Here is a 19,109-nt window from a genome sequence, read left to right as displayed (position 1 = left end):
TCATTCAATTCTTTGGGGGAAAATATATATGTGTATCTCCAGAAGAATTACTAGATAATTCGTTAATCCTATTTTTAATTTTTTGAGGAACCACTCTTTTCCAAAGTGACTGTACCATTTTACATTCCCACTAGTAGAGTACTTTGCAGAATTTGTATTCCTTTTTTTTGGGGGGGGGGATTTGTATTCTTTTGTCAGTACATTGTATTTCTCTAGGAATTTGTTTCACCAGATTGTCAAATTTATTGGTACAGTGTTGTTTTCAGGATCTCCAGCACGATATCACTTTTTTTTTTTTTTTTTCCCACTTCTGGCATTGGTTACTTAAGTCCTTTGCTCCTTTTTTAAAAAAATCAAATGTTACCTGTCTGAACCTGGTGGCACCTCCCTGTATTCCCTGCTTCTTGGGAGGCTGAGGCAGGAAGATAGCAAATTTGAGGCCGTCCTGGACAATTTAGTGAAATGCTTTCTCTAAATTAAAGAATAAAAAGGGCTGCAGTTGTAGGCTTCAATTGTAGAGTCTAGGCTGTAGAAAGTCCTGGGTCCAATCCTCAGTACTGGGAAGAAAGCAAAACAATGTTACCAATTTTATATATCTTTTAAAATAATCAATTTTGTGCTGTTTGATCTTTAATTATATATTGCTTTTGTTTTGTTAAGTTTTGCCTTTTTTCTTTTCATTTACTTTGCACTTACTTAACACAGTTTGGGTCTGACTTGCACTTATGCTCATCAGGGTTCCTTCATCCCTTTGCTCTACCCCTTCCAGAACAAAGTTGCTTGTTTTTGGTGTGTGTTTGTTTTTGTCTTTGTTTTCTGAGAAAGGGTCTCAGTTTGTAGTTCAAGTTGGCCTTGAACTCACTGTGTAGCCCAGGCTGGCCTTGAATTTGCCATGTAACCCAGACTGACCTCAAACTTGAGGTGATCCTCTTGCCTCAGCCTCGTGAGAGCTGGGATTACAGGTATGGGCCACCATGCCGAGCACTTGCTCGTTTTTAACAAAGAGAAAAACTTGGTGTGAAAGGCGTTGAGTTATTAGGAATGATGTAACATTCATCACTAAGCTGTAACTATTATCAGCTATACTTAGCAATTCTAATGTACTCCTGCTGACAAGATTATCAGATGCAGCTTGTAACAGTCTCTTTTTTCCTTCTCTGTGGCAGGACCTGTTGGGGCCCAGCCCCTACTCATGGTGCCCAGAAGACCTGGCTATGGCACCATGGGCAAACCCATTAAACTGCTGGCTAACTGTTTTCAAGTTGAAATCCCAAAGATTGATGTCTACCTCTATGAGGTAGACATTAAACCAGACAAGTGTCCTAGGAGAGTGAACAGGTAAGAATCAGGAAGCTGTGGAGATCTTTTGCTATTTGTATTTGGTTTAGTAATTATGTTGTATATTGGAATAACAATGACAATATATAACAGTTTGGCCAAAAACACCAGATAATTTGTTTTTGGGGTTTGGTTTTGGTTTTTTTGGTACTGGGAATCGAACTCAGGACCTTGCACTTGCAAGGCAGGCATGGTGCCACTGAGCTAAATCCCTGGCACCAGGTAATTTGTTTTGAAATTGATTGTATTTCAGAGGTGTGACTGTGAGAAAAATCTGCAAACATCCTAGAAATTATTCCATCATAAATGAGCTCTTACGTTTTCTTTGTGATGATAGAAAATGCCATTTTTTAAAAATGCTTAAAAAAAATGCCTTTTTTTAATGCTTGGAACCAGACTTGGCATCCTGAGCATATCTTTTTTTTAATTGCTGCTAGGTAATATATGTGTGCTTTCTTTTTCTTCTCCACTTCACCTTACTTATCAGTTTCGTAGTGTTCCTTTTCAGATTCAGTGATGATGGTAGCAGTGGGGGGGTGAGATGGTGATTCTCATGGTTTCATGCTTTCTCTTATATTCCTTGCTTTTTCCATAGCAATAAGTATACATGATATGTAAGGATTTATCATTCTGCTTCCTCTGCTCTCCCCCAAATACCATATATATTTCTCATTGCAGCTTAGACAATACAGAGATTATAAAAGGAATTTGTGATGTAATGTGTGCTGAGTATATTCTGATTTAAAAAGAAACACATTTAGAAAACAGTGATATTTAATTTAGCCTTTTGGTTTATATTGTCTCAGCCTTTTCTTATTAGTATTATTAAGAGCTTTAATTTAAGACGTACATAGTTTGTCAAAATTTATAATTCAGTAGAGGTAGTAAGACACAGAAGAAATAGGAAAATCTGATTTTTTTTTTTTGTTACTGGGGATTGAACTTGGGTCCTTGCGCTTGTGCAGCAGATGGCAATTTGATTTTTTTTTTGGACTTGCCATCTTTATTATTAGTATTCTGTTATACCTGAAAGTGAATGAGCACTAAAGAGATTTTTTTATCTACATTGTTTTATTTTTATTTTTTTAATTTGAAATTTTCTTTTTTTATTAAATTTTTATTGTTATTGGTACATGTTTGCAGTACATAATGATTACATTTCCCATGGGGACTTGATACATATACATAACACATCTTTGTTTTTTTTTCCTGGAGTCTCCTTCTGGAGGAGATTTCTAGGTTCTTTCTGACCAGAGCAAAGAATTGGTCTAGACAAATGCAAATGGTAGCAAAGTTTTATTAAAGGTAGGAAAAGAAATAGCCGCTGGAGAGTGAGCTTGGGCCAGTTAAAAGTAGAAAGAGAGGCTGGGGATTTAGCTCAGTGATTCGGCCACCTGCCTCGCAAGTGCAAGGTCTTGAGTTTGATCCCCAGTACCAAAAAAAAAAGTAGGAAGAGAAGTGCACCCTACAGCATGAGTGGGCCACCACATAAGAAGCAAAGAGTGGCCCACAACACATCGTAATTCTTTTTTCACCCCATTCCCCACTCCTTCCTCCTCCCTCTATCTCACAATAAGAGATTTTGTGATAACTTATTAAAACTATTTTATAAATCTTTTGTAAAGGGAGAAGACAAGGATCTCGGTTGATAAAACCATTAGTAGAAATTTGGGTAGCAGTAGTAAATTTGTGTGTGTGTGTCCAGAGATACTAAGCTATCATGATGAATAGATGACTCCTAACCCTACTGTAGCCTCCACCCCTACCCTAAACTTTAGACTGCTGTCTAAATGTGCCTCTAAAGTACTGCAAAAAAAGGTCAAAACAACTCTTTTTTTCAATCCCCACCGCTGTACTTTGTTCATTCTACTGTATATTTTTTTCTTACCTAAATTCCCAACATAGGCTTTTCATTTCCTTTTACCTCTTATTGGTTATGAAGTCTTACTGTTTTTTGGGTTTTTTTGGTACTGGGGATCGAACTCAGGACCTTCCACTTGCAAGGCAGGTGGCAATCCCCGGCCCCTTACTGGTTTTTTGTTTGTTTGTTTTTGTTTTTTTTGGTACTGGGGCTCGAACTCGGGACCTTGCACTTGCGAGGCAGGCAGTACTGTTTTTATTTCAGAAATTTTTCTTTAATCTTTTCTCCCTCTTTTCCCCTAGTCCTGGGCATTGAATCCAGGTCCTTCACACTGAGCTACATCTCTGGCCCTTTTTTTTTTTTTTTTTTTTTTTCAAATTTTAAACAAATAATCTGATTATGTTACTCTCTATCCTCCTACTTTAAAGATTTAACTAGCTTCCCATTGCCTATAGAATACCATCTAAAACCTAGTAGAGAATATCTTTCTTAGTTTTGCTCTAGCCAGTTTCTACAAAATTCCATTATTTTTAAGACAAACTTTTTGAGCTCTGGACTCAGGTGTTAGGTTATTCTGTCTTTTAGTACTTGGTGTATATTTCTTTTATGATGTTTTTAGTCAGTTTTGGTTCTTTGTATAACCCCTTCATAAAAAGGAATGTTCTTTTTCATTGTCTTCATAGCCCTGATCTTCACTCAGTGATTAACATATAATACTCAGTAGAGCGAATGAAAAGCTTATAAAGGTAAAATGAGATGAGTATGAGCTGGGTGTAGTGGCACACACCTGTAACCCCAGCAGTCTAGGAGGCTGGGGCAGGATAGCAAGTTTGAGCCCTGCCTGGCTGACTTAGTGAGATTGTCTCAAAATTTAAAAAGGGCTGGGGATACGGCTCAATTTTAAAGACCCTGGCTTCAATCCCCAGTACTGAAAGAGAGAGAGACGCACACAGACACACAGAGAAAGTCAGAGAGAGAGAGAGACAGACACAGAGAAGGGTATGATAGTAGATAGTAGAGGGCAGGAAGCAACAGGATATAGAGAGGATTGTGTAGACCTGGATATAGATTCAGTGCCCTACTCTTATCTCATAAGGTCTATAGGCTGATCTTTTTATTTTACCTATGTTCAAATGCAGTTCCATAGCATAGAGTTTAACATACAGATGCTTGATTTATTAAGTTTGGGAGAAAATAACATGTAGTAACTTAGCATGATACATTCTGGCTTTAACTTATGATCCTGTTGACATCCCTAATTACATTTCTCTTTAGTTTGCCTTGCTTTATTATATTATATGAGTAATTTTTTTTAGTGACTTAGATGTTTCCATGTAAAACATTTTTTATCATGTAACTGTTTTAGATTTTTGTGGTACAGGGATTTAACGCAGGGCCTTCATATTAAGCTGCATCCCCCACCCCTTCTATTTTTTGAGACACAAGGTGTTGCTAAGTTGTCCAGGCTGGGTTCAAACTTGCTGTATTCCTGCCTCAGCCTCCCAGAGTACTAGTTTAACAGGTATGCACCAATGCCTGGTTTTTATTTTGAGTTTGTTTGTTTGTTTATTGTTGTTTTTTTTTTTTTGGTACCGGGGATCGAACTTGGGTCCTTGCACTTGCGCAATAGGCGGCAAAACCACTGAGCTAAATCCCCGGCCCTGGTTTGCTTATTTCTGATGTTGGGAATTGAACCCAAGGACTTGCCCTTGTTAATTGTTTGAGTTTTGATAGAAACTATAGGATTTCCATGGGACTCTAAAAATGGCATGTCATTGAAAATCATATCTAATAAAAGTTCTAGTTATTCCCGTGCCAAGAAAAAAAAGGCACGTTAGCTTTATGTAGTCATCTCTTGCTTGATATGTTGGGGTTTTGGTTTAAGGATCTCTCCCCATACCAGAATCTTCGGATAGTCAAGTCCCTTAGGTACAATGGTTTTACATTTGTAGAAAGCCTTCACACATCCCCACATGTACTTTAAATCATCTCTAACTTACTTACTTTTTTTCTGTTACTTATAATAAATGCAATTGATATATAAATAGTTTATATTGTTTAAGGGAATGATGACAAGGGGGAAAAGTCTGTACATGTTCAGTATAAATGAAATTTTTTTCAAATATATTCAATATGAGTTTTGTTGAATTTGTGGAAGTACAACCCATGGACATGGGAGGGCCAACTGTACTTGTTAATAATATCTTGATTTAAAGTGAATATCTCCATTTATTTTCTCAGCTAACTTGCTTTTGTCTTCAGTTTTCCAGTACTGCCACATGACTAATCAGTTAAAACTATCAGTGGCCTTGGTGTTTAGTTCCTGTGCTTCAACAGCTGGATTTCTACACTCTCCTCTTTTTTTTTGGTACCAGGGATCGAACTTGGGTCCTTGGCGCTTGCCAGAACCACTGAGCTAAATTAAATCCCCAGCCCTCTGGAATTCTAGAAATTAGAATTAGAAAGAACTTTGCAATTCCTTCTTAACACTAGCAAAACAGGCGGAAGTCAAAATGCAGCTGTTTAGTTACATCTCATTTAACTTTGGTTAAAACTAACAGATTGTTTTGTTTCTTCTTAGTGTAAAGATTTTTGTTGTTGCTGTCTATAATGTCATAGTGACTGTCTTCTAAGTTACTTACATTTTTTAATATTTAAATCAATGCCTATGAGGTTATCTTTGTCCATATGCCCCATGAACAAATATTTGTCACTAAGATATTAATCATAATAGTAGAATGAGGTATTTTAAACAAACAAATTTCCACTTTAGTCAGAGATCTTTTGGACAAAATATCCAGGAAATGCTTATGAATCATTTTGTGAGTCAAATTCTCTACAAATTTAGATTTCAGATCTTGTCTGTTGCCCCCTCCCACTTTCCTCACCCCCTATTTTGTGGGAAAGGGGTTTCTGTCCTTCCTTTTTTTCCCTAATAAATGATTTTGTTTGAAAATGAGCATTTGGTAAAAAAGCAGATTTCAAATGTTATTAGTTTTTTGGCTTTTTTTTAAACGAATAATTGTAATAACAAAAAACCAAATATTTTTAGAAATGTGACCTAGGATATAAGTTCTGTAACTTGAGTTTTTTTGCTACTACTTTTGTCTATCTACTAAATATACATGGGAATAAACCTTGAATAGACGGTTATGTATTTATTCAGAATCATTAAATGGTGGAATTACATACATGTGCAAAAGTTATAGATACATGAGTATCACTGCAAGATCCATTTTATTGTGTTTTTTTCTTTTGTTTTGTTTTGTTTTTTTGGTATGGGGATTGAAATCAGGACCTTGCGCTTGCGAGGCAGGTGGTGGAACCACTGAGCTAAATCCGTGCCCCTGCAAGATCCATTTTAAATGTGAATAAAAATTTGAAGTTATCTTGAAATGGTAGTAGCTTGTTGTTGAGGTCTGTTTGGTTCAGTTATCTTTTACAAATTATTATATGGTACTATACTGCTATCACTATTCTATTATGATTAATAACAATGACTACTATTTGTGTCTGTTGCATATGGATGTAATGTAATACTGATTGAATTTTAGGTAAAATAAATCTATATTGATATCATTTTGGCCTTTTAAATAGAAATCTCGGATATGAGATATGCCAAGAGGGCCATACTTTTTTTTTTTTTTGGTACCGGGGATCAAACTCAGGTCTTTGCGCTTGCGCAGCAGGCGGCGAAACCACTGAGCTAAATCCCCGGCCCAGCCATACTTCTTTTTGGTAATGCTCTTAATATATAATTCATATACCATATAATTCGCCTATTTAAAATATACAGCTCAATGGTTTTTAGTATATTTACAGAGATGATGTATATCCTTTACCACAATCTAATTTTAGAATATATCACCCCCCAAGAAAACCCCATATAATAGGGCAGGGGATTTAGTTCAGTGGCACCACGCCTGCCTCGCAAATGCAAGGTCCTGAGTTTGATCCCCAGTACCAAAAAAACAAAAAAAACCCATATTTATTAGCAGTCAATCACTAGACCCTCCATCTGCATAGTCCCTTCTAACTACTGATCTACTTTGTTTTTTGTTTGTTTGTTTGTTTGTTTTTAGTACCAATAAGACCTTTTATTCATTGTATTTTCCTGGGGAAAGGAGAAGGGAAGGAAGAGTCAGCACTCGTGTTAGAAAATGATTAGAAAATAGGAAAGGAAGTAAGTGTACAGGGTTACAGCAAAATCAACCATCAAATAGATACCCCGGTGATGGGGTCACCAAAGCCCAAGGGGGCTTGGTCCTGGGAAGTTCAGGAATGGCGTGAAGGATTCAGGGAAAGGACAGGTACATACTTTCCCACCCTCCCTCCTCCATCCCTCTCCGTAAATTCAAGATTTCACACAAAGCTTTGGTTTCTAGCAGTAAACATGGAGTTACATTCATCTGTCTCCTATTAAACAATCTTGAGGCCACTTTGACATAAGTTTCTTGCACCTGCATAAAAGTTCCTGAGTGACTTGAATATACATTCATACTACCTTTCCTGGTCTCCTGACCTCACTTTCACATAGAAGGCCCCCAAGGCCCCCACTTCCGTTTCTTGAGGATTACAAACTCAGTAGGTTTGATCCATCCAGACAGCAGGTGCTTGGCATGAATTGTATCAAATAACCGTCTTGACTCAGGAGGTTGAGAATAAGGGGTAGAGGCTCCTTGCTCCTTCAAGATTTCTGCATAAGTCTCTTAAGAGTTGCAGAGATACTCCAGGAATTAAATATGTATGTGTGTGGGTGTGTAGGTTTTCTTTAGGGGAGAGAAAAAGGTAGGAGTCAAGTTTTTAGGACAGATTTGGTCCCAAATAGGAAACAAGGAAAAGGGGACTACAAAAGAAAAGATGGTTCACGATCCCCACTTCAAAAAGAGCCTCCCCAAACTTATTTTTCAGATCCTTTTGCCTGGTGCAGAACCTTCTGTCAAAGATGCTTTGGCTATTTTTCTCTCAATACAAAAAGAATTTTGTAAACAATAAAACCCCAAAAGAACATGGAGAAAAGACCAACACAGTATATTTACACAAACTAGGCCACCTAGCAATCACCAACTCAGAGACTCAGTAAAGTCCTACAAAGCCCAGACAAATATAATAATTAGGAGGGCAGCATTTGAGGGAGACAAGAAACTAGGATCAGACACACACTACCCAGTGCGTTCTATTGCATTTGTCCTGTCTCAACACAGTGAGGTAGGTTTGCAGTGATCTCACAGCACGTAAACAAAACCCCCCTTTTCTCTTCTATTAGTCACTACTGCAGCAGGGCAGGACACTGGCTCCCAGCACCACTGAGGCCCTCTTTTATGGGTCTCACTGGAAGCCAAGAATGTTGAATGGTTCCGAATTTTGGTCCTTGCTTCGTGTAGCCATTCCTGCACAGCACATAACGGGCACAAGGGTATTGGTATTAAAACAGCCTTACCAACTCACTTTTTTTTAATATATAAACACACACACACACATACACCCTGTTGTGCATTGTAGAGCTAGGCTTATCTAGCGAAGAATGGATCAGATATGTAAAGCCAGCCCCTTGGCCTATGATTAGACAACCATCACATCACCTAACCTTGGCTTCCTCCCTGGGTCTTTTACCTGGCCCAGCCTCTCCTAACTTCTCTGCACCACCTTTTCCTATTTGGACTAATTTTCAGTCTTCCAGTAGAAGATCAAGTTGTGGGGCAAACCCTTTAAAACCTATCCTCCTATGAAAAATGGAGAGGGTTTCAAGAGGGTACTATGGCAGAAGACTCAGCTCTCATTGGCAAAAATAAGGTAGTTCACTTCGATAGGCTATGCACTCCAAATGTTTGCTCTCCATAGTGATAGAAACAAAAAGTATTCCTGCTGTGCAGACCCGGAGCTGCTGCCGATTTATCCCTGAGATTGTTCATGTACCTGAGAACACAGTGCAGGAATGAGGGCCTTAGATTAAAATATACAAAAATACAAAGCCAGAATATTTATATTAAGAAAAAAAAGTTAAAATGCACAAGATACGTCATTTGCACACAGTGCAGTTGGCATCCTGGAGAAAGTGGGACCCAAGGTGCAGTCATCTAAAGGAGCAAATAAATAAAATCACATTGGCCTAGAAAGGGGTGGGAGTGAGCGAGGAGCAGTAGATCTGCAGCTGTTGTCCCAACCACCCTTTTTGTCTGTCATCATAACACATTGTTTGGAACAGTTCCCAGCACCACGTCCCAAGATTGGGTTATGAGGGAAAAAAGATGCTAAAAACCCCACGTTGCTCCCAAGATTCCCTCCCACAGAATGTAATAGCTTGTAGGTTGGGTCCATTAATCTGATCTCATACCTAATTGATTTCCCTGGCAAGGGAAATATTATTACATATCCTTCTTTAAAAGGAAAACAACTTCCCTATCCTTGTGGGGGTAAAGCCTCAGATAAAGCACGCAGGTTCTAGGATGGCTCTCTCAAAGCCCTCACTTTTACTTGGTTAGAGCATGGTTGGAGTTCCTTTGCCTCACCCCTTACCCCCACTGAGGGAAGATGGGGTGATGCTGGGAACCCTGGCCTGAGATACATGGCAGTGCCAGCTACCCCAACCCACCCTATCCCCACTTTCTCCTCTGCGGATTGATCCCTGCTCCTTGAAACTTCCTGATAACAAAGAATATCCCCCACCCACTGTGCTCAATTTTGGGCCTCCGGAAGTAGGGCAGGGCTGTTGATCTCTTCTTCCTCGCAGAAGTAGACTGGCTTCCCCTGGGAGCTGGGAGCTTGCTGGGCCTTCAGTGAACATGAGGCTGCCATATGGTTAATGCTTTGGCAGAAGTGCCACTTCTTAGGCTGGGGTGGCAGCTTGCATTCCTTGGCATGATGGTCTAGACCACCACAGTTGTAGCACCTGTCTCCTTTCGATCTACGCTTCTGCATGTTCTTCCTCTTGGGTCGCCTCTCACTCCCAATACAGAACACCCCACCGGGACCGGTGACGCGGATGGATTCCAGGCCCTTCGCAGACTTTTAAAAGGTGAACTCCACTGCCTCACCCTCCTTCAGGCTCCTAAAACCCTCCATGTGCAGCTTACTCTGGTGCACAAATACGTCCACCGGGGGGTCGAGCGCGACCCCGGCACGGGCGGTCATGGACCGGAAGCCAAACCCCATGCGCACGTTGAACCACTTACGGATGCCTGCACCGTGCAGCGGCTACGGCTCGTCTGCTGCCCGGGCTGCATCCGCCGGCGCCTCCTTGGGCACCTTCTCCGCCGCCTTGGTGCAGCCACCTGCAAACTGCTGGTTGGACACTGAGCCCATGGTCGTCCACTGAGCCCATGGTCGTCCACTGAGCCCGTGGCCCCGGGCCGTTGGTCGGGCGGCTGCTAGCCCCAGTGAAGTCTGGAGGCAGAGGGGTGGCTCAGAGAAGAGGCTGCTACATCTTCCCCCGCACCACTACTGATCTACTTTCTGTCTCTGTTGATTGTTTTCTCTGAACCTCTAATATAAATAGAATCATACAATATGGGGCCTTTTGTCACTGGCTTCTTTTTCTTTACATAATGCTTTCAGTGTTCATTTGTGTTATAGCATGTGTCGGTATTGACCTTCATTTCTTTTTACTACTGAGTAGGCCATTAAATGGATAATATATTATTTTATACATTCATTCATCAGTTAATGTTTTCAGTTGTATCCATTTTTGAGCTACTATGAATAAAGCTCCTATAAACCTTCCTGTACAGGATTTTTTTTTTTTTTTTTTTTTTAGTACCGGGGATCGAACTCGGGTCCTTGTGCTTGCACAGCAGGTGGCAAAACCACTGAGCTAAATCCTCGGCCCTCCTGTACAGGATTTTATGTGGACATATGTTTTCATTTCTTTTGGGTATATACGTAAGAGTGGAATCATACTGTAATTCTGTGTTTAACCGTTTGGAAATTAGGATTCTTCTGAAGTAGTTGCAACGTTTTACATTCCCACTAGCAGAGTGTGCGAATTCCAGTTTCTCCATATTCTCACCAACATTTTTATTATGCCTTTTCTTATTATTGCCACCCTGGTGAGTATTAAGTAGTACATTATCTTACTGTCATTTTGATTTACATTTTTCAGTAGCTGATGATCTGCACATCTTTTCATATACTTAATAACAATTTATATATGTTCTTTGGTGAAATGTCTTTTTAAGCCCCTTGCCCATTTCTGAGTTGGATCATTTGTTTTGTCAGTATTGAGTTGTAGGAGTTCATTATACTTTTTAGATAAAAGATATAAATTCACAAAATTGTTCTTCCTTTCTACATGTTGTCCTTTCATTTTCCTGATGGTCTTCTTTGAAGCACAAACATTTTAAATTTTTATATTATCCAAGTTATGTTTGCTTTTTTTTTTTTTTTGGTACCAGGGATCAAACTCAAGTTCTTGCACTTGCGCAGCAGGTGGCAAAGCCACCAAGCTAAATCCCCGGCCCTATGTTTGCTTTTATGCTTGTGCTTTTGGAGTCATATCTATAGATGGGTATACCTCTGATTGAAATGAGTCAGAAGACCAGAAGACATACCCAGAAAATAATGCCAGTGGAAATCAAATGATAATTTGGAGTGTTTAGACATCATGGGGAAAATACACTGTACAAAATATGTCAGCTAATAAACAAGTTTTATTTTCCTTGTTAGTAAATCAGTTGGAAGGTAGGGAAGCTATCACATGGCAATTATTTCACATCTCAAAACTTTTTAAAGTAACAACTAAACAAAACAGAATATTCAGTAGAAATTAGTCTTTGGGGGCTGGGGATTTAGCTCAGTGGTTCCACCACCTGCCTTGCAAGCACAGAAAAAAAAAAAAAAAAAATTGGGCCAGGGATTTAGTTCAGTGGTTCCGCCACCTGCTGTGCAAGCGCAAGGACCCAAGTTCAATCCCCAGTACCAAAAAAAAAAAAAAAAAAAAGAAATTAGTCTTTGGGTTAGTATTCCTAGAATACATTTGAAATTTGAAGATATTTTTATAAATAAACATGTCTAAATGTCAGAGACTGATAGGTATTACTAATATCTGTCCACTTGTATAGATTTGAATTATAATGACTGTTGTACAGTATTTCATTGTATAAATATACCTTGATTTACTTACTTTTAGTATGTTCTAGTTTTTTCCTTAGGTTAAATTAAGTCAGTGTAAGCCAATCATCAAATGGTTGTACAAAAGAAAATGCTACTGATGCTAAATTTAAAGATACATAGACCTGACTGGAGTTTAATTCTGAATTCTGTAGTAAATTTTTGAAACATAAGGATCATTTTTGGGTCTTCTCTGGTTCTATTAAGTATTTATTGCATTGTCCCTCTTTTGTGACAACTACTACACTAGGCTCTGGAGCTGAAAATCTAGATAAAACATAATGCCTTCTAAAGATGTTATCTGTATAGAGTGATCAGTTCTATGAGATGTGTATTATGTACCGTGATGAAAGGGTAATTTCTCCTTTTGGGTAAGGAGAAGAGTAGGGTACATGACATGGTTTCTGGGGAGAATTGTTGTCCAGTAGACAAAGAGAAAGAATATAGAGAGAGAACATGAGCAAAGTCATCACATGTTTATGTAACAGAAATTGGCCAGTGTTAATAGAATACCTGCAGGTGAGTCTGAAAAATTAACTAGAGAGTAGACCTTAAGTCTTTGCTGAAGCTTATAGTAAATCCCGAAATTGTGGAGAACTATTAGAAGTTTAGCAGCAAATAAGGAACATCTGTACTTAAAACAATAAGTGATGGCAGTGTGGAGAATAAAGTGTAGAAGAGAAAAATGGGCCAGGGATTTAGCTCAGTGGGGCCATGCCTGCCTCACAAGCCCTGAGTTCGATCCCTGGTACCAAAAAAAAAAAAAGAAGAGAAGAACCAGAGGCTGGAGAACATTTGAAAAGTTGTTATAATAGTCTAGCTCAGTGGTCTTCAAAGCAATAATCACATATCCCCATTAAAATTCTTTTTAACCTTGTATCAATGATAAATACATAAATGCACACACATTTAAAAAGTTATAATTTAGAGACATGTACTACTGTTGAAGAAGACACTCAAGGTGAAGGTGAAGACTTGTGCTCCTCTGAAGAAACAGAAGTGATCCTTCCTTCTTTGTTTCTCCTTTATACCATTCAGGTGACTAGCCACCCCAGGGTGGGCCTTCTGTCTTCAGCAGATCCCCTCAGCCACACTCAGAACTAAGCTGATCTAATTTAGTTGGGTGTTTCTTACTCAAATTGACGCAATCAGTTAACTATCACAGTCACCGATCAATTTATTATAACTGTGAATACTAATTTAATATGAATAGGCTCTTGGGGAAAATACTTTTTCATGGCATTTTCTATAGTGTAGTATTTCCCATTTTACCATTTGGGAGGAGAGAAGTGAGAGGTATCTAAAAAATGAAGATGGGTCTCTAAGCTAATAACTAGCAGAAAAAATATTTCTTCTTTTTACATTAAAGTATCCCTTTGTATCATTTTTCTGTTGTATAAGTCAGGTGGTAAAGTAGAACTTTCTAAAATCACTATTAAGGGCCAGGGATTTAGCTCAGTGGTTCTGCCACCCGCCTTGCAAGCGGAAGGACCCGAGTTTGATCCCCAGTACCAAAACCAAAAAACAAAACAGAATAAAATCACTATTAAATTTTACTTTATATTCTGTGCACCAAAGCCTGATGCAGTCAAGAGATAGGTTATTAATAAAAGGAAGATTGACTGGCAGTTCTTAACCCCATTTAATTGATTTTCTTTCCCAAATGATGTTCCTAAATAACTGCTTTAGGAGTTAAAATATTTTATGTAGTTTGGTTTTTGTAGTTTTACTTTTTATTGTAACCTAAGAAACTCAGTTAATGTACAATTATTTTGCTAAAAGTTCTACATTTGAACAAAAGATCAAAAGATTCTACAACCCCACTCTATCCCGTTGTTACAATGAAAGACTAGTATTCCAAATTATGATACAAAGAAAACAGTTTCTATTACCAGAATTCATTCTTGGTGTTAATTTATCATATTTAATGCTAATGCATTTAGATATATTCATTTGTTATTTGGAAAAGTGTTTCTCTTATGGTACTGGGGACTGAACCCAGGGCCTTACTCATGCTAGGCAAATACACTACCACTGAATTACTTCCCCAGCTCTTTGTATATTTTTTAAAAATTTTGATACAGGGTCTCACTAAATTACCCAGGCTACCCCAAACTTGCTATCCTTCTGCCTCATCCTCCCAAGTTGCTGGGAGTGCGAGGGGTCTGGGTTTAATCCTCAGTACCCACTATGCCAAAAAAAATTGGTTTTAGACCAGAATACAACTCAAAACTCATGTCTAGGGGCTGGGGATTTAGCTCAATGGTGCCTTGCCTGCCTAGCAAGTGCAAGGTCCTGAGATTGATTCTCAACACCCCCCCCAAATAAATAAAAACATGTCTATTTCTTCTCCGATATTAATATTACCTTTATGTTTTAAAGATCTTAAAGGTTTCTCAGTTTCCCAATTCAAGTTTTCTTCATAAAACAGTAGTACCTTGCTACTATAGCTTACTCAATGACTGGATACATTACTGTTGTAGAAAGTTGTTTCTCTACTTCCATGTGTTTGCCTGATGAACATTGTAATAAACTACCTTTTGCCGTAGTAGTTTTGAGATAAGAAATGAGAATTTGTAGTCCTTGGATTTATCATTGTGTAAATTCGCATACTAAAACTCTAAATACATCAATTAACTGTATCATGTTAGGGTAAGGTGTAGAGACACACTAACTGTTGATCTTCATGAAAGTCAATTCCCTTTGTAGTATAGGTTTTGCCAGCTGTGAACATACATGCATACATACATACATTTACTTAGGTGCTGGGGATTGAACCCAGAGCCTCACAGTGCTACGCATAAGCTGTACCATTGAGGCACACATCCACCCCTGTTATGGACTTCAAGTTGGTTGAGTGTTAAAAATTGCCCAGTATACTATAGTATTGAGGCTCTGAAGTAAATGATCAAATATCAGTTTAATTATTCAGGAAAGAATGTCACTATCTCATGCCATAATAAAATCTATAGTGTCTCATTGTTTGATATTCTCATAATTAAATTTTGCTGTCAGAGGAGATTGCAAAGCAAGGATGAATTCAGGTGCTTCATAAGGTAGTAAAATCCACTTTTGAATAACTATGGCAGTTAGGAAATTTTGGAAATTTTTGTTCCAAAATCTAGCTCCCAGTTTTGTCCTCCTATACAAGGTAGATTTCTAATTAATTTTTCACATGACAATCCATGAAAATAGCCAGTCTTCTGTAATTTTCTTATTTCAGACTAAAAGTCCTTAGTTTGATTTATTTTTACTTTTATCACATGAATTTCTATCAGGATTGTTACCTTCAGTGTTTATGGTCTTCAACTTTTCCAAATTGAAAAGAATACTTCAAAATATGAAATTACTTGTATAATATATGGTAGATAGTTACCTGGCTTATTATTTGGGTACCTAAATATATGCAACTTTAGTTCTTTAATTTGGAGGAAGCCCCATGACACTGTTAGCTCATTTTGGACTTGTAGTTGTCTAAAGGCTCTTTCTGCAAGAGAATTGGATAACTTGGGATCCTCTCAGGTGTAATGATTACAATTAAATTTTTCAAACATAAGTGTTTAGATATGACAGTTGCTCTTATTATGTTTCTTCATTTAGTTCATGGATGTAGTTCATCATGGCTTTTAACACAGTTACGTATGTTTTTAGCATATTAATCATATCTCCCATGTTATTTGGGGATTTCTTAACTAACAGATACTTATTTGCTTTATGCTCGTTTGCTAGCTAGGTTTTCTTTCCTTATTGATACTGACAGTTTTCTAGGGTGGAAAGCTTTTCTAAAATAAGTTTCCATAAATGTTCAAGCTTCCTTAGGAAAACTGAGAGAACTTGCCCTGGTCCATATTACAACATAATAAAACAGCTTATTAATAATGAAAACATATGGTCCTGGCATAAGGGCAAGAAAATAGACCACTGAAACAATATGGAGAACATATAGCCAGCTTGGTTTGTATATGAAAATTTAATAAGATAAGGGTGCTGTTACAAATTGGTTAAATATTGATTGTATAGTAGATGGTATGGGGGAAATTGGTTAACTATATAGAGAAAAATAAAGTTGAGTATTTACTGTTTATAAAGAAAAACCTCAAATGAATTAATGCCCAAAATAATATAACTAAAGTTAATGAAGCATATAAGTTAATTGTGTGATTTACTACAAGATGAACATCCCTAATTTGAAAATCCAAAATTCAGAATACTCCAGAATCCAAAACTTTTTGCACACCAACATGATACCACAGTGGAAAATTCTATACCATGAAACTTAGTTTTGTGCACAAAATTACTAATATTATATGAAGTTACCTTCAGGCTATGTGTATATGAAACATAAATTAAATTAATCTTGTGTTTAAACTTGGGTTCCTTCCCCCAAAATATCTCACAATGTATACACAGAGGCTCAAGAATTTCTGTTTCTAAGCGTTTCTGATAAGGAATACTTACGTTAGGAAATATTTCTTTCTTTTCTTTTTTATTTTTTTTGGTACTGGGGCTGGAACTCAGGTCCTTGTGCTTGTGAGGCAGGTGGCGGAACCACTGAGCTATATATCCCTGCCCCAGGAAATATTTCTTAAACAGCACCTCAGAAGTATGAAATTATAAGATTAAAAAAAGATTAATTTGATGATACCAAATTACTAGTTTCAGTTCAACAGATACATGGACATTGTCAACAGCTAACATTGTGGGAATAGATATTTATAATAACTAAACCCATCTGAGTTAATTCTAGAGTATAAATGGAATGCCTTCAATTCAGTAAGACTAGATCCCCAGTTAGAAAAATGCAGAGAAAATTGGGAATTGTGCAAAAGAGAAAACAGAGGCGCACACAGATGCTCACATTCATTAGTAATAAGAGAAATCTAAAACAACCTTTTAGTTTATACCCATCAGGCTAGCAAATAGTAGAAAGCAAAGCTAGATAATGCCAGATCTTGCCTGGGGTATAGGGAAATAGGAATAGTGTAACCATTCTGGAGAGTAATTTAGCAGTTCTTCATAATTTTATCAAAGTTGATAAAGTTCACTTTGACTCTCAGTCTGTTTTCTGGGTATATATCCAGAGATGAGTTGCCACACAAGTTGATAAGGGGAGGTGTAAAGAGATAATGTATTGCAGCATTAGTTTGGATGACTGGGAGTGAAAGATACAAGGCTTCTGGCTGGGGGAGTGGATAGATAACATGTGGAATGCCTTACCTCAATCAGAAACAACTAAATGACACTTAAATTATTTACAACTGGTTTTCACAGTTTTTGAAAATAATGAAAAATAATTTTTAATAGAAACAGTGAACTAAGCATGTCACAGCAACATGAATAGATTTTTAAACTCCAGTGTAGAAGGTAAAGATAGAAGTACATACAAACAGGAAGATGTTCATCGAGCACATTGGAGATTGGGAAGAAGGATGTGAATAGGAAATGGAGATGGAAAGAAAGAAATAAATTACTTATAAGGAGGGTCTTACACAGTTGATAATGTGCCACAAACTAGGAAGTATGATTAACTCAGTATTTTTTACCTAAGCAATGAAAGTGGTGGTGAGTGACTTAATTGGCAGTGGTGTATAAATCAGGATGAGAAGAAAACACTAGGGGCATAAAAACCAAGAAACTTACAAGAAATAATCCAAGTTCTAGGACCTGAAGTGTTTATTTGGAATGGAAAAGTAAAGGACTGGTGTAAGCAATACTGCATAGAGGTGAAGTCAATGACTGATTACGTAAAGAGATGAGACATATTTTGAATCTGGGTAAGCAGAAAGATGGAAGCACCATTAATTAGACAGGAGTAATAATCAAAAAAACCGGATTCAACTGAGGGAAAATATATTGAATTCAACTTTAATACATTCCTTTAGAGGTTCTGGCAGATCATTAAAGTAGATTATCTATTCTAGAGCATTGAGGAGATACTGTGTACTAGGTCATCAAAACAAGGGTTTTTAAAAAATCACTAAGATGTTTTTGGCCTACCAGTTTAGTCTCCTCCAACATTTTAATCTTTACAGTGGTTTGATTGGGTTGCCAGGAATTAGTAAGTTTAAGTTTAGTGTTAACTTTACACATGACAAAATAGTCAAAACATCCTGACAAATTAGATCCCAGTAATTACACCTGAGAAACACCTTGACTTGGTTTAATGGCCACAAAAGACAAAGTGGCAGAAAATCATTGAACTTTGTTTTGAACCCAAGAACTGACAGGTAAAGCAAATCTTCGTTATCAAAATTACTCCAGTATGACTTGATCTTGATTTACATAGGTTTAGTAAGACAATGAGAAAGGAGGGAGAAATTTGTGTCATCTAGAAAATTGCTCTGTGTGTAATGTCAGCTTGATTTTTTGTTATTCTTATTCTAGGAAATGCTAATTTTTTTTCCTTTCTTCCCTCCCCACTTGCCTGGGTTGGATTTGAGTAGTTTAATTTCATTTTAAATCATATCAATACTATGTGACACTACTCTCATTGCGATATATTTAGATTGTGTAAACAAAATAAAAGTTACTGTAACCCTGTCACATTCTTTTCCAGAAGTATTTCTCTTGTTTTGTTTTGTTTTGTTTGAGACAGGGTCTCACTGTGTAGCTCAGGTTGGCCTTGAACTCACTGTGGTGCCCATGGTGGCCTCAGACTCCTGTCTTAGCCTCCAGAGTGCTGGGATTACAGGTGTGTGCTACCATGCCCAGCAGCACTGTATCTCTGTATCTTATATCCTTCCAGATGCCTTTTCACTGCTTTATGAATATGTGAATATGTATGTACAGAAATGTTAATTTGTAG

The 19,109-nt window shown here is 37.6% G+C and overlaps 1 protein-coding gene and 1 pseudogene across 5 annotated transcripts in view; one reads left to right on the top strand and one right to left on the bottom strand.

Moving 5' to 3' along the window:
* Window positions 1-19,109, top strand: part of LOC101716266 (argonaute RISC catalytic component 3) — a 119,305-nt gene that overhangs the window by 12,688 nt on the left and 87,508 nt on the right. For all 5 annotated transcript variants that reach the window (XM_087215299.1, XM_004850944.3, XM_087215301.1 and 2 more), the window contains exon 2: window positions 1,167-1,338. In XM_087215299.1, the coding sequence (XP_087071425.1) occupies window positions 1,167-1,338 (172 nt within the window). The remainder of the gene's footprint in view (window positions 1-1,166; window positions 1,339-19,109) is intronic.
* On the bottom strand, window positions 9,219-10,736 carry LOC101716850 (protein lin-28 homolog A pseudogene; annotated as a pseudogene).

The sequence above is a fragment of the Heterocephalus glaber genome, unplaced genomic scaffold (assembly GCF_053883595.1).
Source record: "Heterocephalus glaber isolate CG9 unplaced genomic scaffold, H.glaber_assembly_v1.0 deba00001452, whole genome shotgun sequence".
In the NCBI taxonomy this organism is placed as follows: domain Eukaryota; kingdom Metazoa; phylum Chordata; class Mammalia; order Rodentia; family Bathyergidae; genus Heterocephalus; species Heterocephalus glaber.
Note: the sequence above shows the minus strand (reverse complement) of the source record. Positions and strands in the feature narration are given on the sequence as shown.